The sequence below is a fragment of the Camelus dromedarius genome, chromosome 5, assembly GCF_036321535.1.
Source record: "Camelus dromedarius isolate mCamDro1 chromosome 5, mCamDro1.pat, whole genome shotgun sequence".
Lineage (NCBI taxonomy): Eukaryota > Metazoa > Chordata > Mammalia > Artiodactyla > Camelidae > Camelus > Camelus dromedarius.
The window spans coordinates 1,738,948-1,760,573 of NC_087440.1; the positions used below are offsets into that span (position 1 = coordinate 1,738,948).

The 21,626-nt window shown below is 41.4% G+C and overlaps 1 protein-coding gene across 4 annotated transcripts in view; it reads right to left on the reverse strand.

The window, feature by feature from the left end:
• Positions 1 to 8,132: 8,132 nt before the first annotated feature.
• DPP8 (dipeptidyl peptidase 8) overlaps positions 8,133 to 21,626 on the reverse strand; it is a 46,355-nt gene continuing 32,861 nt past the window's right edge. For 2 of the 4 annotated variants that reach the window (XM_031452861.2, XM_010993558.3), the window contains exons 16-21: positions 21,385 to 21,530; positions 17,765 to 17,911; positions 16,416 to 16,568; positions 15,011 to 15,153; positions 14,322 to 14,433; positions 8,133 to 12,346 (exon numbers count right to left, since the gene is read on the reverse strand). In XM_031452861.2, coding sequence (XP_031308721.2) covers positions 12,224 to 12,346; positions 14,322 to 14,433; positions 15,011 to 15,153; positions 16,416 to 16,568; positions 17,765 to 17,911; positions 21,385 to 21,530 — 824 coding nt within the window. In that variant the 3' untranslated portion in view covers positions 8,133 to 12,223. Of the gene's footprint in view, positions 12,347 to 14,321; positions 14,434 to 15,010; positions 15,154 to 16,415; positions 16,569 to 17,185; positions 17,373 to 17,764; positions 17,912 to 21,384; positions 21,531 to 21,626 lie in introns of those variants that run through there. The other 2 variants (XR_010380808.1, XM_031452863.2) reach the window with 2 other exon arrangements.

Genomic DNA, 21,626 nt, shown 5'->3' on the forward strand with positions numbered 1-21,626 from the left:
CTACCACACGGCCAGCTGGTCCCTCCCCTGCTGCCTTGGCTGGTCTGTCTCCTGTCGCGTGGTCACCTCCTTATCCCCACCACCATCGCCCCAGCTCTACGACCCTCCTCCAGCCTCAGAGCTGACCCAGGACCCTCCCTGGCTCCCCTGGGCTCCCCCGCCTGCCCACCCTCTGTCAGTGTCCTCAGTCCACCTGTGCTGACAGGTGAGGGCTCCCTACAGATGCCTCCAAATGCTTTACCCCAAATCCTCCTGGGGTTGGCCGCGTGTCCCGCTGGGGTGTTCCATTGTCACTAAGCTCCCGAATGCACAGCTTGAGTTGGTGCGTCCTGCTGTATACACGTGTGACCCTGCCTCAGGACGTGGGAAGGGGCAGCCCCAGGATGTGGGGCAGCGTGACTGACCACAGGGTGGATGTCAGGTCCCAGCTCACCAGGCAAGGGCAGCCACCTTCTCCCTTCCCAGAGACTTTCTCACCCTGCCTGACCCTGACCCGGCCTCACTGACACCCCCTCGTTGTCCCTCCATTGGCCTCAGAGCAGGACAGTGGGGTCAGTGGCTGCAGGCTGCGACACACGGGCACTGGCTGACCGGAGTGTGCCCGTGCTGACCACACGGAATGGGGACTGACAGTGTGACCCATGGTGGGGTTTCCTGAGCCCTGCGCAGGGCCTGGAGTCAAAGGTCGGCTGTGCACTGTTCCCAATGTTGATATGATGAACCCCAATGAAACCCTGCACCCCAGGACTCAGGTGGGCTTCCCTAGGCAGCCACACCTGATGGACCCCCCAACCCTACTCCTGACCTCTGCCCTCAGCTGATTGTCTCTGTGTCCTTTCACCATGACAAATCCTGCCCCTGAGTATAAAGCTTCAGGGAGTCCTGGGAGCCTCCATGAGAAAAGAACCCAGGGTGGTCTCAGGAACTCCAACCCCCTAGTCAGGGTCAGAAGTTGGGGTGGTCTCAGGGCTCTGAAATCTGCAGGGCCCCTCTACCAGGGGAGGTATAGGAGACCCCAGGTTGTAGTGAAGCTGAGTCTGGGGTCCTCCTGCACATGGGGCATCCTAGCTCCGTGGGGCAGGAAGGGGCCGGCTTCCTCCCCTCTTCAGCCTGGTGTCTGGCTTGTGTCAAATGCCCTGTGACTCCCAGTGTTGGAGATGCCTGATGCTGTGGCCCCTGAGCTTCCAGAGATACCCGGGGCTCTCAAGGTGCCACACTGACATCTCATAGAAGGTTAAACCCCTCCCCCAGGGCAGGCCCGTCAGGTGAGAAACACCATCCAAGGAGGTGGGGGGCTGAGGGGGCCGGGGAGCTGGGAAATCACCCAAGGACGGGCTCTCCCTGCAGCCATCCCCCAGGTAAGCCTAGCTGCCGGCAGAAGTGGACCCCTTGAGTTGGAGCCCTCATGGCTCAGACACCCCTAAAGAATCATCACTACAAATGATGGCTACGTTCTCAGACCAGCCAATCAAAACCTGTTAAATTCATTAACTATCTGAACGATTGTATATTGGCAATGAAAATATATTTAATAAAAACATTGAAAATACCGGCAATTAAATAAAACAGAAAAATCAGTAGAAAGGTTGACAAGTTTGGGATTGAGTTAATAATAAATACATACACTTAAAAAAGATAATTAACTAGGTCAAACAAAGTTCTGCATGATAGAAAATATTCAGTTTATTTCAAGACTTACCTCTGAATACATTGATATAGTTTATAATGATGTAAACACTGAATATTAGTCTAAGTAAAATTATGATAGAGCTACTATATTGAAAAGATGAGGGGATGGGGAATGTGGGTGGAGATGGGAGGGAAAACAGCTAAATTCTCATTTTTCATAGTAGGGACACAACTAATAATGAATAAAAAACAAAAAAATCAGAGAAACATTACAAATTTAACTTATTTAAGATCTATTTAGAGATTTGTTTTAGAACTTGACTCCTTAAGCTATGTTCCTGTGTAACCATAATAAAATGAAAACTTAAAAAAAGGTGATGTAGGTCTCTGTATTGTTCGGGTAGACACCCCCCTGCCCTGAACCATCCTCCTCCTCAGCTCTCTACACTGCCTTGCGGCACCTGCTGGAATCACTGCTCTTTGACACGCACTGCTGCTCAAGGCCACCCTACCCTAGCAAGCTGGGATTCTGAAGGCTCTTTCTGGTCCCCTTTTATGAGGGCCCCTGCCCACCTGGCTCAGTGGGCTGAGACCTGCTCTCTCCCGCGGTCTCTGGATGCTCTGCCTGCAGCCGGACACACTGACCATGGCAGCGTGGGAGCACTTCAGCAGGACTGAAGGGAGGTGACGCTGGTCACACTGCCCACCCCTCTTTGGAAGCTGCACCCTCTCTGCTGGAGACTCTGTATCCTCTCCAGCCTCCCCAGGGTCCTCGGCCTGGGCCTGTTTCACCCAACAGCCTTTCTCCCCTCACTTTCCCCATCAAACATGAAAGCACGTCTGCCCTATGACCCGCCCTCCCCTCTGGTCTTTCAGACAAACTAAGCCTTTGAGGTGAAGCCAGTGGAAGAGCCGGAAAAGCCGGGGCAGGTGCACTGCCCCCTCATCTCCCGCTGTTCAAGCCGCTCACACTGCATCCCAGCACTCCCACCTTTTCCTACCATATCCCCGCCGCCCCCCACACGCTCGGATTCCCACCTCCCGGTGTGCCAGCTCCCTGCCTTTATCCCTCCGTGTCTGTATGTAAAGTAGTCCTTGTGTGGAATGACTTCCTCCCACCTGGAGAAACTCATTCCTTAATACCTAATCCAAATGCCACCCCCTTAGTCCTCGCTGACCATCCTCTTTTCCACTGCCCAGAGGAAACAGTTGCTCACATTTGTCAAGTGCTGCGTGCCAGATACGAGGAGCTTTGTGTGAGTTTTTTCATATTGAAGCTTACAGCAACTCCTTGAAGGAGTACCATTATTAACCCTATGTTATAGAAGGCTGAAGCACACAGAGGTTCAGTACCTTGCCTGGGGTCACACAGGAGGAAGTGGTTCAGTGGGAGACAGTGTGGCAGACACTCTGGGTCAAAGCCTGCACTCCGAACTGCTGTCCTGCCCTGCCTGCTGGGGGCTCACACAACACATCTCTTTTTGTGCTCTTTTGTTTACACGTCCATCTCCACTTCTGCACTGAAAATGCTTTGAGAGCAGAGAATGTGTCTGATTCTTCCGAGCGTCCCCAGATCCCTGAATCCCTTCGCACGAGCCAGGCCGTGGCAGCTGCTCAACTCGTGTTGCTCAAGGAGGAATGAAGCCAGGATTAGACTTCCACTTCCGCACTGTGACCTTGGGCAAGGCACACAACCTCTCTGAGCTCTAATTTCTATCTCTGGGGTGGGGAGGAACCATGAGGGGAATAATAACACTACCTAACTGATGTCTTCTAGCTTATTGTGAAGATCAAATAAGTAAGGTGCAAAATCAGCATCTAATCTGTGACTAACAGCATCTGCTACACATGCTTTCACTTAATAGAGTAAGTTAAGAGCAAAGTAAGACATTTTATAGCAGTTGCTGATGTTAGTGCCCTTTGAAATTATAGGCAAGAATGATTTCTGAGCACGCTACTGTCATGGAGAAATACAGTGTTAAGTGGTAGGGCACACACCATATAAATGCCAGCAGTTGGTATTCAGAGGGAAATGTGCCACCTGCTCACAGGTAACGTTATCCCTAACAAGGGTCTTACAGCTAATGATACCTTCATCCAAAGTAATATGCCATTCTGGAGGATCAGCCTTGGGTCAGGCAGGTGGGAAATATTTGAGGTCAAGGTAGGGTCCAGTTACCCCCATGGGAGGCTTCTGTACCCACACTCCTTACTCATGTCCAGGAACCTGCTGTTCTCCCAAGATCCCTGGGGCTGAGTCATGTTCCTCTCCCCACCCAGCATCTATCTTCTCCCCAGGGCTTGGGCCTGACAGCTGACGTCCTAGAGAGCAGACTGCTCCCACTGGCAGCCTGCACTCCTCGGAGGGGATGAGGTCAGGTCAATGGCAGGAGTGCCAACTTGAACTTCATAAATCATTTCCAACTTATTGGCCTCACTGCAACTCTGCGAAGAAGATATTAGAACCCCCTTTAGAGTCTAAAGTTAGAGAAGCAGAGGGCTTGCTCCTGGGCACAACTGTTGGACTTAAACCCAAGTCTATCAGATTCCAAATTCTCTAGTTTTTCCCATGCTCCCCCTTCCTTCTCTGGGCAAGTTCAGGGAGATTGCTCTCCAAGACCCACCCAGTACATGCTTCCTGAGCTCAGCATGAGCTCAATCCCTGAAGGAACTCAGATTTCAGGCAAATACCGTATTTCCTTGATTCTAAGATAAAATCTTATTCACAGTTTTATATTTCCAATATGAAGATCTTAAAAATGGTAACATCTTGGATTTTAGGAAATTTAGTCGGAGTCCTAGAGACTGCATTCGGGTGCCTCTGTTCAGCTACCAACTGGTGCTGTACATTTGGGAAGTCACTAGACCTGCCTGTGCCTCAGGGCATTGGCCTGATTTTTGGTACCAGCTCTGCCACTTGATAGCTTTGTGGCTTTGCCATCCCCTCTGGGATTCAGTTTCATCTATAAAATGATGGGAAGTCACTGATTTTTTGACCTCTTCTTTGAAGCTACAGAACATGGTTCCCCAATCATATGTAAGTAAAAAGCTCAGCTGCTCTGGTTGAAGTAAGGGTGGGAGGGCCTGGAACCCTATGGTTTCCTCAACTCCCTCCGCCCTGCCAGGGCCATCATCAACTTCCTCACTTTGGCAAATTTCTCTGTTAAGCTCTGGTTTGGGAGAACATTGCTCTGGGAGGTGAAGACAGAGCTAGAGGACCTGGGCTTAAACGCAGAGTCTAAGCAGCTGGGATGGCTATGGTATAATCATTTCCTGGCTCTGGACCTCAGCTTCTCATCTGTAAAGTAAGGCAGTAGATGAGATGATTTCGAAGAATCTATTCTGGCTCTGATATTCCACAAATGCAATCTTTCATTGCTCTACTCCAAAGGTTGTATATTCTGGTTGTACATTGGGATCACCTCAGGAGCTTATAAAAAATTATTGAAAGATGGCAGACTTCCACCCCCACCCCATGCTGATGTAATTGATCGTAGGAAGGATTCAGACATCAGAGTTTTTAAGAGCTCCCCGGCAATTGCAATAGCAACTAGGGCTGAGAAGCATCGCCCTTCCAAACCTAAAGCCTCAGTGGGGGACAAAGAATAAAAATTCCAGCGACCTTTCAGAGGAGTCCTAAAAGCTTAAACTAGGGGAGAATTTGGTTTCTTTGTCACTATTACAAGTGGATCGGTCGGTGAATGCTTAGGAACCTATAATCTATCAATCAGATAATCCTAAATGAGGGAAGTCAAAATTTTTTTATTAAAAAAATTAAAAAGTTTTGGTATTCAAGTATCTAATAAGTGATTCCTACGTACCTGCCTCTAGCAGGTATGGTGGGGAGAACTAGCCCAGTGCAGTATGGCGCTTTCTCTCACAGCCTGCAACCTAACTGTGGAAACAAAACCAGAATGGTATAAAACTAAGTGCTAAATCTAAGATAACCTTTATTGAGCGCTTTTACTGCATGCCAGGCACCAAGAGCTTTCTAGTATATGAAAGGAATTTAATCCTCACAGTAGCCCACTGGGGAGGGTCCTGCTGTTATTCCTATTTCACACCTAAGGAAGCCCAGGACCAGCACGTTATGTAAACACGCGCAAGCCCAGAAAGCTAGCAAGTAGCAGAGGCCAGGGTGGAAGCAGGCTCCCGAGCAGATGCTGGTGTCACTTTGCAACACCACCTATGGAGATGGCCGGATAAGCTCTGTAGGGTGCCGAGAGGAACCTGGGTCTGGCTTTAAAGCATGTGTGCTACTGGAAGAGGAAGGCCTCAGGATGCTTGTGGCTGAGCAAAGAGCCCAGGTGAGGGAAAGGGAGGCTAGGTCAGGTGACACAGGGCCTTGAATACTGGGGCGCAAGAGGGATTTGATTCGGGACTGGATCGGGAAAGTGTGAATTCATCATGCCAGGAAGAAAGTGGCAGTGTCCTGCTGGGTATGCTAGTGAGGTGGGAGGTGAAGGTGGTCCTGAGAACCTAGGGAGGGCAAGGGTTGTGTCCTTTTCATCTTTGCTTCTTCCTGGCCTAACACAGGCCTGGCACAGGATTGTTACTAAATATTTGCAGAATGAAAGTTGAGAACTGCTTCTCTGAAGTCACTTGGAATTCTTAATCTTCGCCTTCAACTCCAAACCAGCATGACATTATAGGTCCTAGGCTGAGGCAGGAGCAGAAACAGGAATGAGGAGGAATGGACAGCTGAGACAACGCAAAGCGATTAACTGGCGAGGCAACACATCACTAAGTGCTCAACACAACTACAGACAGTGGCGTTCACATGCACGCTTAGGGTTACAACTATGACCATACATACGCCCAGAAACCAAGCCAACAGAGTCCGTTTCACAGAAGAGCAGTACGTTTCCAGAGCCCACCTGGTCAGAGGACTTCCCGCAAAGAACTGTCACCTGTGAATAGAATGTGAACTATGCCGCTTCTGCGGGGTGCTTTTCCAGTGAGGATGAGTGGACGGGGGCGGGGGGTGGGCTCCTGGCACCGGCTAAGGACAACTACCCTGGCTAATTGTTCCCAGACTTCTATTTCAAGAACTCAAGTTTAGGAGCCAATTTAGAAAGAGTATCTTTTAGTAAGGGGCACACAAACTCCACAATCTCATTGCCCGTGTCAGAGCTGAACCCAGTCTAGTCAGTTTCACCAGGAGCTCAACCTCTTTCAGAGCGGCAGGGCCAGGGCACCAGATCTGTGGACAGAACTAGGCTGATTAACTTACCTAAATCCTGGTTGTTTCTCAGACCACTCCACACCCAAAATAAAATTATGGTTTTGAGAGTCTCATACTGTAGCTGTCTCAACTCTGCTCCCCTCCCCCACCAAAGCACCAAGGGATCAATCCCTGTTTCTCATAACCACTTCGTGGGTGAGGTCTGGCCAGAGGGAAGGCCAGGAGCCTTGAGGCCACGGCCCTTGCTCTGACAGGACCCTGAGGCCTGAGAGCCACTGAGAAGTCTGCACCTCTGTGAAGAAGTCTTCGCAGTATGCTTATGGCCAGGTTGAAAGCTGATTTTTGATTAGCAATAAATCCTGGCTGAATGAAAGAGACCGAGGTAGCCTATAAAAGTTTCCTATCCGGAGTACCATAGATGAATTATATGTATGCTGAGGTATTCATTCTTTAGAGTTTGGGGAAGGGGGATCTGGCTGGTCACTTCTGGCCACAAGCAATCTCAACAGGTTAACCCAGTCTACCTGTTTATCCCAGAATCATACAAATGTCTTTTTCTTTTTTTAAGTGTCATGAGGTAAAAAGGATAGGTCTATAGCATTATCCTGTTTAAAGATAAATCTTTATTTCTAATAACTTTTGTATACAAATTAATAAAATTTTAAGACCCTAATACATTACATAGCAGTGGTTCTTTTTTTTTTTTCGAATAATTATCCCTTTGAGAATCTATAATGCCAAAGTCTTTCTCCCTAGAATGTGCCTCCACTCATTCATGCAATATTTTGTATACAACTTCAGAGGGTTACAGAATTCAGATTAAGTGTCCATTCTGGAAGGATTCTCAGACAAACCCACATTTACTCATTTTAGAGGAGCTCAACCGCTGCTTTCCCTCACCCTTTCTCTAGTACAGCTTCAAAAGACCAGAGAATTGTCAAGGAAATCTCTGAAGACAGCAGCATTACACTGAACTCCCTTGAAATTTCCCAGGGAGCATGCAGAAACCACTATCAACTCCAAGAGGCATTCCAGAGAAACTCCTAGCTGCTAACCATGGGCTCCAAGCATCAGCTACCCTGCAGGACCAACGCTGGTTGTCGGGAACCACTTACAGGTACAAAGCCGTTCTCTGCACACCTCCTTTTGGGTTTGGATGCATTTTTGGTTAGTGTTAAACCTCATGTAATTACCTTGCAGTCTCCCTTCTCCACTGCAAGCACATGACCTTGCTTGTGTGTTAATCACTCACAGTTGCCACTAATCAAGGCAAAAGTGTACAAATGGGGAGTGGGGGGAAAAGGAACATTTTCATCAATTAATTTTAGCAGCATCTTTATTGCAACAAAGAACCTGTAATAAAATGCAACAAAACTAATGTTTCACTTTACATGATTAAAAGCCATGTAGCCGAAAATGAGAAAACCCATAAAATTACTGGAGTGAGACATGCAATTCTCTTTATACATGTCAATGCTTAAAACAGCAGGCACTTTATGTTCTAAAATTAAAGACCTGAACTCCAATTGTGCTGGATACAACATAAATTTGTATTTGGGTTATTTAAAAACAAACATATAAACACTACTTTTCCTCGCTCTCTGTGAGGGACTTCTCAAATGGTTACCCAGAGCTGTCTCTTGACAAAATCAGAAAAGCAGGAGCCAGCACCTGGCACTAACATGTCTCCATATTTTAGGCTGCACGATGAACAGGTGAGGCTGGGTGGGGCTGGGAAGGTGGGAGTCAGGACAGTTTCCTTATTCCTGTGTCTGCCGGGAATCGACACTCACCTTCCATGTCTGAGTTTAGATATGGCCATGATTCTTTTCTTAATTTAACTTGCTGTAATTTGGGCTCCCGGGCTTAAGCAAGCTCTCTACACTACATCCCGATCCCCCAATCCCCCACCACACCAAGGAAGACACATTCAGTGTAACAATTTTAATTAACTTCAGAATGTCATATACTAATTCAGAATGTCATATACTAATTAGAAGTACTGCTTCATTAATAAGCATGCTTAGCATTTACTTTAGAATGGAAAAATTAACCATTTTATGTTATCTTTAAAATGTTTCATAGGAATATATTAATAAATACTTCTTTAAAAATTTGCCCTTTCTACATATCATTTAACTACCGTGAGTCAGGATAGCTGGATGGAGTCTAGTACCAAATGAACACTAACTGGATGTGGGGCCATGGGTGCATTTTCTCCTCTCTCTATACGTGGGTTCCTCCTCTGAAAAATGGGAACGTTAGATTATATCAAAGATAGAACAACTTGAAAATTTGATTCTGTAATAATGAGAGATCTTATAGGAATCATTCCACCTACAGAGAGGACAGCGTTACAGAGAAGTCAGATATACCTTCTCTAAGAAATTAAACATGTAGTAAAAAAAAAGGAAGCATCGATATCTGGATCTCATTCTTTTAAAAGGTAATGCATGCGTTGTGACTTCATCCTCGTGTATGAGGCTTTGGAAACCAGCCAGGAATGGCATAGAGGGAAAAACCTTCATTCCAAAATTAATCTCCAAAGGGGATATACAGTTAATGATCCCTTCATTAACTTTTTTTTTTCAGAGTGAAAAAAGGGCCAATGGTTATCACAGATGAGCAGCTATCTTGACTATTATTTTAGGTTCTAATAAATCAGTTCAGTGTAAAAAAATCACCTGTAATTTTTTTAATCCAGCTTATTCTCTATAGAAGAGTTTCTTAAGGTAGCCCACAAGTAACTGGCTTTAGAATCATCTGGAAGGCTTGTTTGAAATGCAGATTCCTAATCTCCTCTCAAATCAACCAAATCCAGATTTCTAAGAGTGATGTTCAAGACTGCATCTCTTTTCATGAGCGTCTCAGATGAATCTTAGACGTCGAGTCCCACTGCTCAACAACACATAAGGAATCAAACCTGTTGATGGTTGTTCAAGGGCACTGATTTACCAGGTCTGCAAAACCTCCTACAATGTTAAACCTAGTGCTTTTTGGTTCTCACTAAAAACGTTGCTACTTTTACATACTCTTGCCTTTTAAGTTGTTACCCATAAATAGTTTTAGTGAGATTTCTACTGAGTGCTTTAATTGACTATGATGTGTTTCACACTGATTTTAAAAATCAAATTCAGTCGAGCTGTCTTTCTGCAAGTGAATTCAGTCAGGTATTTTTCCCCCTATGGAAGGAGAATGGCATTTAAGTGACTGGGAACTATATTTCTTGTGATAGAAGGTAAGCAGAAGGGAAGATGCAAAAGGAAAACATCTGTGAGTTCAAGAGTCCATGAGGTTCTCTAAGGTTTGTTTTGGTACAAGATGCCATTTTGAAGAAACACCTTATTGGGTAAGAGGTTTCAAATGAGTAGCTGTCTGTACACCATTTCTACTTTGCATATTACATAAGGGTGGATCCCTGGAGGCCAACTAGTCCACAAACAAAAGCTGTCTTCAGTAATCAGATACATAGTTAAGTCACTGGGGGAAAATACTTTCTTGGGGAAGAAGAGTTACCCAAATCAATTTAATTTAACATTGAAAAAAATATAAACAAATCTTGTTATGGGAAAATATCATAAACAAGAAAACCAATACATATACAGACATAAGGAAAAGTGTGGTACCTATCATACAGTATAAATACAAAAACAGAAGCTCGACCCCTCTCCATGGGCAGAACCGCCAGGCCACACTGCCATCTCTGGACTTCCCCCAGCTCCCGTGCGGCCTTCAGTGACGAAGGCCACCTCTGACGCGCAGTCACCACCCTCACTGATGGCGGCTGTGCTCTCTCGGGGAGAAATCTACTCTCTTTGTAGTGGTGAGAAAGGAAAGGAGTAATTTTTTTTTTTTTGAAAGTACTGGTAACAACTTTCCAAACACCGAGACTTGGGCTAAAAAGGGACATGGCTTCTCTGCCACTAGCTCCGATGTGACCCATCTAGCACCCTAAGAGTCTAAGATGGTAGATCCCAATCAGCACCGATCAGCACTATGAGCTCCCTTAATAGTCAAGTGCTGGGGCCAAGCCAGGAAAATGTCATGGCCATTCAAGAAGTCGCTTATAAGCTTGGAACACTGAAAAAGAGGGCCATGGCTTGCTGGGGATCGGTTTATGGTAAAGAGGTTGTCTGGAAACCTCCTTATTTTTAGCTCACAATATCTAAGTCATGCTCAAGCAATTTAAAAAGTTTAAAGAAAGTTTAAATTTGTAAGGTTTCCAAAATTAAGAAGAAAATAACAAAAAACTAGAATTATCAAAGTGACTCTAAGGAACCTTTCCTCCTGTGACTAACGTTAGTCTGTAACTGTGTTGGCAAGAGCGTGATTTCTTAATTCTGGTTTCCTTAACTAACAGTCTAGGAGTTTAAACTTCAATTCTGAACCTTTTCCGTGAGCATTTTTGGTCATACTGTGCTGCTGCCTAGGTGTTCAGCAGACCTTGGTCTGCCCTCGTTCTCCATGCCCTGGTCTCCCCCGCTCCACCGAAATTCCCTTCTATCGCCCTAAAACTCTGAAACATTTTAATGAGGAAACACCCAATGGAAACTGGCACCACTAAATTTTCCGGAGAATACAAGTGAATGTGTACTTTTTTTCTTTTCCTAAAGGGAAAGACATTGCCTGCATATATTTAAGCTCTAATCATTTGATTAAAATTCTCCTGCCTGTTAATTATCAATGTTATAAGACTAATTAAATCCATGCTACATATACAGTTACTTGCCTTTATGTGAAAGGAAAAATCCACTCGGTCATATCATCATAGAGAACTATTTATACTAGAAACAGTTTAAATTGGCTAAAAACTGGTCAGACTTTGAATGAAGTAAGTGTCTTTAGGAGGCCACTAAGTTATCCTTGAAAAATCATTAATGACTGGTTAAGCCGTAGGTTTAATGGTGATTAGTTCATAACATGCTGGATATACCCCAAGCAATGAAGTATAAGCTATTCAGTTATATTTAAGTGCTATCAAATCTGTAACTAGTCAGAGATTCTGGAATTGAACCAAACCGATCACTAATATCATCATATTTGAACAAACTCAGAAGTATACTGTAAAAATACACTAAGTCCATGAGGTTTATAATGCTATTAAAAATGAAAATAAGGTAGTATGGATACATGGTGCTAATGTCTTATTTTTTTCAGTAATTCTCATGGTATTGCTGGGTCCCTTAAAAATATGTCATTCAATTTTGTGTGTGTATGAGATTACTTTAGGTTACGGTATTGGATTACGGTCCACGCGCTGTAAACACCTGCATGGCACCACGTATACTCTCGGAAGCAGATGCTATGTGGCAGGTATCAAAATGGGATGACCAATTCTATATTCTCTATTGACTAAACCTCCTCATTTGGTTAACAGCCAGTGTACGCCAAGTTCTGCACAGGTCAAAATTATATCACTTTCAGAGCAGCAATACGTGATCCAAGGTTTTCTTGAAGGTAGTGCAAAAGATGCAGTTCATAGTGTTCTCCCGACTCAGGAACTCTTATGCTATGTCTCTCCTGAGGGTAGATCTTGACGGCAACAACGACAAAAAACCAAAACACACAAAACAAGAAATTAATACTACATCGCCTTCCAAAGCTGTCCAGAGATTTTCAGCAGGATTAGTAATATACAGCAGAGCCTCTCCAAGGTACCATATACATACGTCCTATCTTAAGGCCCTTCTCCTCTTTTTATAATTTCCTACGCACCACTGGGGCTTACAGAAGGATTTATCTGTAGACCACTGGCTCTCCAAGTGTGGTCTGCAGACTTCTGGGGACCTCAAAAACCCTTCCAAGGGATTCACAAGGTCAAAACGACTTTCAGAACAAAAGGAAGACATTATCTGCCTTTCTTCACTGTGCTGGCATTTGCACTGATAATGAAAGGCAGTGGTGGGTACAAGTGCTGGTGCCTTGGCCTGAATCAAGGCAGTGACATACACTTGCAGCAAATAAGAAAAAAAAAAAAAGCCAATTTCACTTAAGTAGCAGTAAAAATTACAATTTTATTAAATTGCAACCTCTGAGTAGAGGTCTTTTTAATATTCTGTGGTGATGAAATGGGAAGAATTCATAACGCAATTCTGTATAGAATGTCTCAAGGAAAAGCACTTGTACAACTGAGTTTTTAAATGGAACGTTTAAAATGGAACTCCATTTTTCACTTGAAAGAATGACAAGTATGATGATTCAGGCTTGGGTATTAGGCAAACATTTTCTCAAAAATGACGTGAGCTGGTCACTTCAAGGAAAACAATGACAGTACTTACTGCCAATGACGAAATTTTGAACTTTTAAGTGAAAATTAGAATTCTGGAAGACTTGCAGCTACCACTACTTCTAGCTCATGAGCCTCCCAAAACGTAGAGACTTTTCTGTTGAGATCAGTGGTAATATCAATGCATGTGATTTTTAAAACATTTTATAATGAAATGAGCCAACATTTAGAAGACTGGCATAATACAGTGAATCAGTATTTTCCAGATGACCAATGCATGGGTAAAAGATCCATCTAAAGTACAAGATCCAAGAGATTTTAATGTAACAGAGTATGAAAATATAGATTTGACTTCAGGTTTCACACTAAAACCAACCTTTAAGAAGCTACCATTTGTCCAGTTTTGGTGTTGTAATAAAGAATATCCACAACAGTCTGTAAAGGCTCCCATTTCTTTACAAATTTTATGAGGTCGAAATTTTTTTTATTTTGAAAAATTGTTCCCCCCCAATAAATAAACATATAATAGGTTATTATTAATTTTAAATAAATATTTTAAAATTTTCTTGGTCTTTTATCTTATACAAGAACTGCCGAACGACATAACTCACATAAACAAAAGCTCTTTGGTATATGAAGGGGTCCTGAGACCAAAACGCTTGAAAACCGCTGCCATAGATAAATATCTCGTAATACTTAACATAAATGTCAACTAGAACATAAAAAAGGGAAAAGCAATATTTTTCCTTTCTTATAAGCACATAATCTGTGTAAGGAGTAAAAAGAGAAAGCAAGGAATAACGAGTCCTCTTAAAAGCGTTTTTTTTTTGTAATGGAGCAATGGAGGTGGGTGACTTGTTGGTTTCTGCTCCAATGTCAATATAGAATAAAAGAAAATCAGAAAACCATGTAATTAGGTCCTGAAAGTCCTTTACAACAATGAAGTCAAGCAGCATTTCCTCACCCTTCCAAGGGGAAGAAGCAAAGCAAAGGAGGTTAGAGAACGGCCGGACTCCTGTCATTTTGTCCAGGATCATAAACTGACGGCAGATACAGATACACGAGGCATGTAATCCGATAGGTCAAATTTCAGCCTGACTTCAACAGCATCTTAACTTTTATCCAACTAGAGGCACTACTGACTATGCTTATTACTTTATTTCTCTTAAGCAGAGAGTTGCCACAGCTGAAAATCCGACCTTACTCCATAGTTTACTATATTTCAAAGTAATCAGTCAGTAATCATGACTATTTTAATGAGAAAATGTGAAAAGAACTCACCTGTAAATCATATGGCTTTCCAGCCCTCACTAAAAAACTCAGTAATATACTGGTGTGTGCAAAATGGACATTCTCATCCAAGAACCCATGTAAGAGGAGTAAACGATTTGGTCTGGAGAAATGGAAATATCGGAGGAGGATTAGGCAAGCCACTTATTATTTGGGAAAACCACTTAATTCCTTTAAACTAATCACAATTAAGTACATTAATGTTCTTATACTGTAATAGTAGAATAAGGATTCAACATTTCAATATTAAATTAGTACTATATTAACCAGATGATGTATGTAATGAAAGGTTAAAAAATTAAAATCTCATGTGTTCAGTTTCCTTTTGAGAAATCAGCACACATCAGTAGTTATAGCATGTCCCTAGGAGGAAGAACATCATTACATTATTTGTAAAATATATGTAAGCAGAAATAGAATTTTTTCCACCTTGAAATGGCTGTGTACTTAATTAAACTTCTTTCAGCACTTAAGCAATGGCTTCAAATATAACTTGTAAAAAAACCCAAATTATATGAACTGGCCTGTAATTCAGTTTTGAGAAACATCCATGCCTTCTAGTATTCCTATAAAATACTAGGCTTAGTTTTGTCATAGTTGTAAGTTTTTATTATTACTAAAGACAATTAAAAAAAATACGACTTTAAATTTATAATCTTAATTTTAAGGCTTGAACTTACTCAGAGGGGAACTTTTCTGCCTGCATGGCCACAGAGCCTAAGTAATAGCCTTGTTCATTCTGGTCAGGGTGACCCATATAACGTTCCGTGTAGCCTGTATCATAGAAGATCCACAGAGTGACGGGGGCCCCAGCAATGGCAACCTACATAAGAAAACAGTGACAGTCAAATGTGGTCCAGAAAAGAATGGCTAGCGATGAGAATCTGTATCTGCAAATTTACAGGCTAAAATTATCCTCAGGCTTTAGCCCCACGACTGGGGCATACATGGTCTCAGGCAACTCAGAAAATCAGAGTGGAGTGCCAAGGTCAGGAATCTGATACTGTGTGCGTCAGTTAGCTTCACGTTCCACGGGTGTGCCACACACCAAGTCCTTAACCTGGGCTAGCTGACACACAAACATGGGCCTTTGTTAAAAGAGGAGGCTGAACTAGAACATAGGAATGCCTCAATGTAAACTCATTCCTGCTTCTGGTGAAAAAAATATGGGACAAGTGTCAGCTTTATATAGGAAAAGCAGTCATTTTTTTTAGCCTCTACTGGCAGTACAGAATTTAAAACAATGAATGAAATATATTTAAGCACTGAACACTTGCCTCACTTTAAGGCACCCACACACAGCTTTGTATTTAAATATTCTAATTACTTTCTCTACAGCTGTAAGCCTGGGAAAACTGCTTTCAGAGTTCATTTTGTGGTTATTATAAATAAAGATTATCTGAATATACATGTAAGAACAAAAACCCCATCATTTTTATTCCTAAAACTTTCTGCTGTGAAATAAAATCATGTTATTGCAATATTAAAAAAAAGAAAAATGCTATTCTTAATTCCCATTCCTTTAACAACTGTTAGCTTCTTTTTCTATTTTCTTCTAGTATATTTTTGTAAGAAGTTGTTTATAGAATTGTAATCACTGTTATATATTTAATAATTTATTCATCCAATACAGATTTACTTAGGACCTACCATGAGCCAAGCACAGTGCTTAGCTGCTGAGGACACAGTATAGGACAGACAAGTCTCTGCCCCCAGAGCTTGGAGTCCAATAATTAAACAAGTAAGTACAACCCAGTATATATGTGTGTATTTCACTAATCCTGATTATCTCCCATAATCTTTGGCATATGTCTATAAATAGCCAATAACTGATTATCAAGTTGACAAGTGTTTTATATAGACATATATATAGATAAAGACATGTAAATATATCTCACATGGATATCACAAGATGACAAGATATATCTATTATCTCACGCAGCTATTAAACACACAAACCCTAACAATTCATAACACTGTCAACTCTGTAAACTGTCAGAAAATCGACATTTTCTCATACCCTCAATTTATAAAAAAAAAATTCTACCCTTATTGCAAAAAGGAGTACAGCAGGAAGTGACATACCCTGAAGATATCTGACCTCTGCATGAGTGCCATCAGGGACAGGTATCCTCCATAGGACCAGCCGTGGATGCCCACACGATCTAAGTCAATGAAATCATATTGAGAGGCTAGATATTGGAGTCCTTCCACCTGATCGTCAATTTCTATTTGACCCTGTCAAAAAAGGGTGAACATTTCACTGATGCTGATGAATAAAAATCTCATTATAAGAGCGCTTTTAAAGCTGATAGATGTTTTTACTAAAAATACCTGTAGTTTTTTTTAAGGTAAGAACTCACTATTAATTGAGATTCTGTTGCTCAAAAAAATTTTTTTACTCTATTTAGAGATAGGAACCTACAGCTTCTGTTGCTAGCCTGCCCTAGAGTTTAGCTATCCTTAGTCATAGTGTTCTTCCCTACTGTGACCCAAAATGTCCCTTGCTATGTGCGTATTTCCCATTTCCATTTGTTCTGTTGTCTGCTAAGAGGTCAGCATCTTCCTTGTAACAAGCCTTCCTATACCCAAAGATAAAAAATTGGCCCCCTTAAGTGGTTGACTAATTTTACTTCTCCTTTTGAAAACTTAATGCAGTAAAGCAGAAGGGATCACCCTCGAGACCTTTTCCTCCTATTTTCCCATCATCTACCTCTAGGAACTGAACAATCTCTTTTAAGTCCTGTTAAGTCCTAATTCCTATCACCACCACCCTGTCTGTATTACTAGGCCTGCCAGTGCACACAATCTCACTTCACTGAGCCAAAAACAAAAATAAAAACAAAAAAACTTACATGAGAATACAACATAAGGTCAAAGAACTGGCTGTGGGAGAAACTCCCCATGTCTTACTCAGCATGTCCAATACACTGGCAAACACAGTAACTGCCTTACTGTGCAAAAGGAACATCGGATTCTCATCATTTCCCAAAGCAGCAGAAAGGACATGGGGCATCTCTAAAAGGTAGCATTTAAAGCTTCCTGTAGAGAGAAAGAGGCTTGTCACAAGGAAGGCACTAACCAGTTGGTTTCTCTCTTCACAGAGGACAGAACAAATCTCAATAGTGTACAGGACGCTGAACACTAAATGTGCTGCCTTCTGGCTAAGCTGGACATATAAAATTGAAAGAGAGGGTATTTCTATGTACAAGTGGTTCTGTCTCAGCTCCCCAAAGTTACATACAGGTATCCACGAGCTAGCCTACTGAGTATCAAGTTGCATCTTCCCTCCCACCCCCAAACTCCAACACATGCTAACACACGCGCACTCACTCACAGCCCCTTCCCCCAACTCTTCCACTGGGATTTCACACCAAACAATGCACCAAAAATGTAAATGGTTTTAAAAGAAAAATGCTTGTATGCTCACACACCATTTTATATTTAAAGGCGCCTTCAAATTTAAGCCCTCGGTGACAGGATCCCCTGTTGTCTATCACTACAACCACATAACCCAGAGAGGCTAGGGTATTCAAGCGGAAATACTTGATTCCTTTAAACCGATTATTCACCAACTGCACCTGAGGAAGAAATACAAGTTCAGTGAAATTTATTACATGGTAGCATACAAAAGCATAAGAGAGGCAGGATGCAAAAAACAGAAAGCTGAACGTTTTCATATTATTTTGCCTATAAAATAAAATTTTATAGAACACAACATGAGATTGACTCTCTTAACAAAAATTTAAGTGTATGAAACAGTATTGTTAATCACAGGACAATGTTGTATGGCACATCTCTAGAACTTACTTATCTTGCATAATTAAGATCTTTTTTTTGCCTGCTGATTACCAATTCCCCATTTCCCCCCTCCCTGATTTATTTTTAAATTAACTTGAACACCAGAAATTGACATAACATTGCAAACTGACTATACTTCAATTTAAAAAAAAAGTATATAAATTAACTTAAATCTTTTCATGTTTATGTTACTTTTCTTTCTTAACTTCATGTTCAAGGTTCAGAGCAATTACTGAGCAACTATAGCCTTCAAAACTATAACCTAGATATTAATTATATACAAGAGTTTTAACCTGCCCCATAGAAAAAGGGACTAAAATGATTACTTCTAACCTGAGGAAGAATTTTATCATTCAAATGACGGAATAAGATAATTTTTCCTCCCTACTTCTCTCTTCTGGGATTTTCTCTGATCAGTAGGGGAAAAATATAGTATTTTAATGAATACACTGTGACCAGCTGGCTCCCTTTTTCCTTTTACACAAATCAGTGCAAAAAGTACAGGAATTCTTAAATAACTTTATTGCCCTGGAGGCCTGCTTCTTCTCAGAAGGTATTTAAACATAATGCCCTTTGGCACTAAGCATTCAAAAGTTTCCTTCAATATCGATTCTTCAAAACCTGTGTTCTGCTATTACTCAACCTGCTCTCTTGTGCATTTCTGTTTGCAAAACAGTGCCTGTCACACAGGAAACACCATAAATATTTATTGAATAAACATTTTACAACATACAATTGTCATCAATGAAAAGTTTAAGGAACTAAGCGTTGATGACTTTAATGGGGAAATAGTTATTGCTTTTCTTGAATTTCACTTTTGTCCAACTATAGACATTGCTGCATTTAGTGACAAAGTAATTCACTTCATGGTATGAATTGTGACACTTGCTATTCAAAAGATTCCCACTTTGACCCGAATATACACCAAGAAAAACAATGTTTGGACCATTGATATGATTTAACCAAATTTCACAAGGCTGTTATGTGCTATTGGAAAGATCTGGTCCTACATTAAGGAGCCTCTTCATAACTAACCCAGATGGTCATCAAACACAGGGATGAACGATCTCCCAGTGGGCTGAATGGCCAAACACATTCTATCATGCAGTCTTATGGGGAACTCTCCCTGCAAACCAAATACCACATTCTCCTGTGGCCTCATCAAATCTGAATGCTTCCAAAGAATACTTTGAGAAAGAAACTGTTCTGTAAGTGAAAAAAAAAATTCAGTTTTAAAGAGCTCCACATAATTAAACAATTTTGTCCTAACTACATTTGCTAGGACTCTTTTTTTTTAAATTATGGTAAAACATGCATTTTAATCACTTGAAGGGTATAATTCAGTGGTATTAAGTATAGTCACACTGTTACACAACCATCATCACCATCCATTTCCAGAGCTTCTTCATCATCCCAAAAAGAAACTTCAAACCTATTACGTAATACCTCCCGATCCCTCTCCCAGTCCTTGGCCACCTCTCTATTCTACTCTGTCTTGATGAATTTGTTTCTTCTAGGTACCTCAAACAAGTGGAATAATACAATATTTATCTTTTTGTGTCTGGTTCGTTTCACTTAGCACAATGTCCTCAAGATTCATCTGTATTGTAGCATGCGTCAGAACGCCCTCCTTTTTTAAGGCTGCGTAATATTCCATCATATACCATATTCTGTTCACCCATTCATCTGTCAGTGGACACTGGGGTTGCTTCCGCCCTTTGGCTATCATGAATAATGTTGCAGTGAACATTGGTATACAAGCATCGGTTCAAGTCTCTGCTTTTAATTCTTTTGGGTGTATACTCTGAAATGGAATTGCTGGATCAGATTATAATTCTGTGTTTAACTTTTGAAGTATTATCATATTGTTTCCCATACTGGCTGCACCATTTTACATTCCCATCAGCAATGTACCAGAGTTCCAATTTTGCCCCACACCCTCACCAACATTTGCTATTTTCCTTTTTTCCCCCTTTTGGATAATAGCTGTCCTAGGGGGTGTAAAGTGGTATCTCCTTGTGGTTCTGATCTGCATTCCTAATGACTAGTGATACTGAGTATCTTTTCGTACATCTTAGACTTTCAAATTTAATTACTAATATAAGGAGTCTTCTGGTCTTAAAATCCAGACAACCAGCTAGTTTTCATAGTGTTTTTTCAAACATCTCATATATCATTTCTTCACTGGGAAGGAAAAACATTCTTCTTGCTTAGCTGTAATAGCAAAATAATATAACAAAACATGTAAAGTTCTTGAGTGTCCTGTAATTTCTCTCTTGAATTTCTTTATATTATACCTTTGTTTGAAGTTTACAAACATTTGGCTTCAGGTTTTTAATGGAAGTCTAATTTAACTCTTTCACGGTCTGTGTGTAGATGATCCATGTTTTGCTTGTTTGTGAAACTCACTAAACAATGGCAAAGTGATTTAACTTGATATGTGATCATCATTACTGAGACTTTATGGCTTATGTACTTATTTTATTTTTTTGAATGACTTGACATCTAAATACATTTCCAGATCTGAATAACTAAGTATAATTATAAAGGATACTTACTGAGTCCAAGGGAGTTGCTTTATAAAAACAGGGTAACTATATTCAGGGGCTCAATTTAAGATATATAACCAAGATTAAACATTTAAAAAAATTTCCAATTAACCAATTCACTTACCCCAAGTACTTTACTCTGACAGTCAATAAAATTTATGTAATACTCACATGCCAATATTTAATCCAGAAAAAGGAAAAACAATGTGTAAACATTTTGCAGTGCTGAATAGTAGTACAGCAGTTGCTTTAACTAGCTCATAAAAATAGTATAGCTTATTTAAGAGAAATGACCTTAGAATGAAGGCAGGGGAATTCACTAGGCTAACCAAGGCTTTCAAAAATATGTTTAGACTCTTTAGTTACGGAGGCATTTAATTATTTAGTTTTATTTCCCAAACAAGTTTCTCTAGATAGGAAACAATATATTTACTTACTGACATGAATATTACATTCCCCATGACAGTTACAGTCCTCGCTGTAAATTAAGAAATTGACACTGACTTTCAAATTAGCCATCTAGCAAAACCCAGCTTCCTGAACTCCTAATCTGGATAATTAGAACACAAGCCAGAGTCAATAAAAGGAGAGGCTCAGCAAAGCTCAAATCTTAATTGGCTAGACACTTAAAAAACAAATCACCTAAAAAAGAAAAAGAAAAAATACACACACACACACATATGTATGTACATAAATATGCCCACCTGAGGACCACCATATATAAACAGCACAGTGGGGTATTTCTTTCCAGGTTGAAGATCATGAGGTTTGTACAGCATCCCATACAATGTAAATCCAGTAGTGCTTTCAAAAGAGAAAATTTCTGGAGGGGTATAGTCAGGAAGAGGACCTGCGAGGAGGTTACAAAGAGTCTGTAAAAGGAGTTCTTATGGGAGCTCGACAATCTAAGAGCAAGGAAAAGGTACCATAAACCCACAACCACATA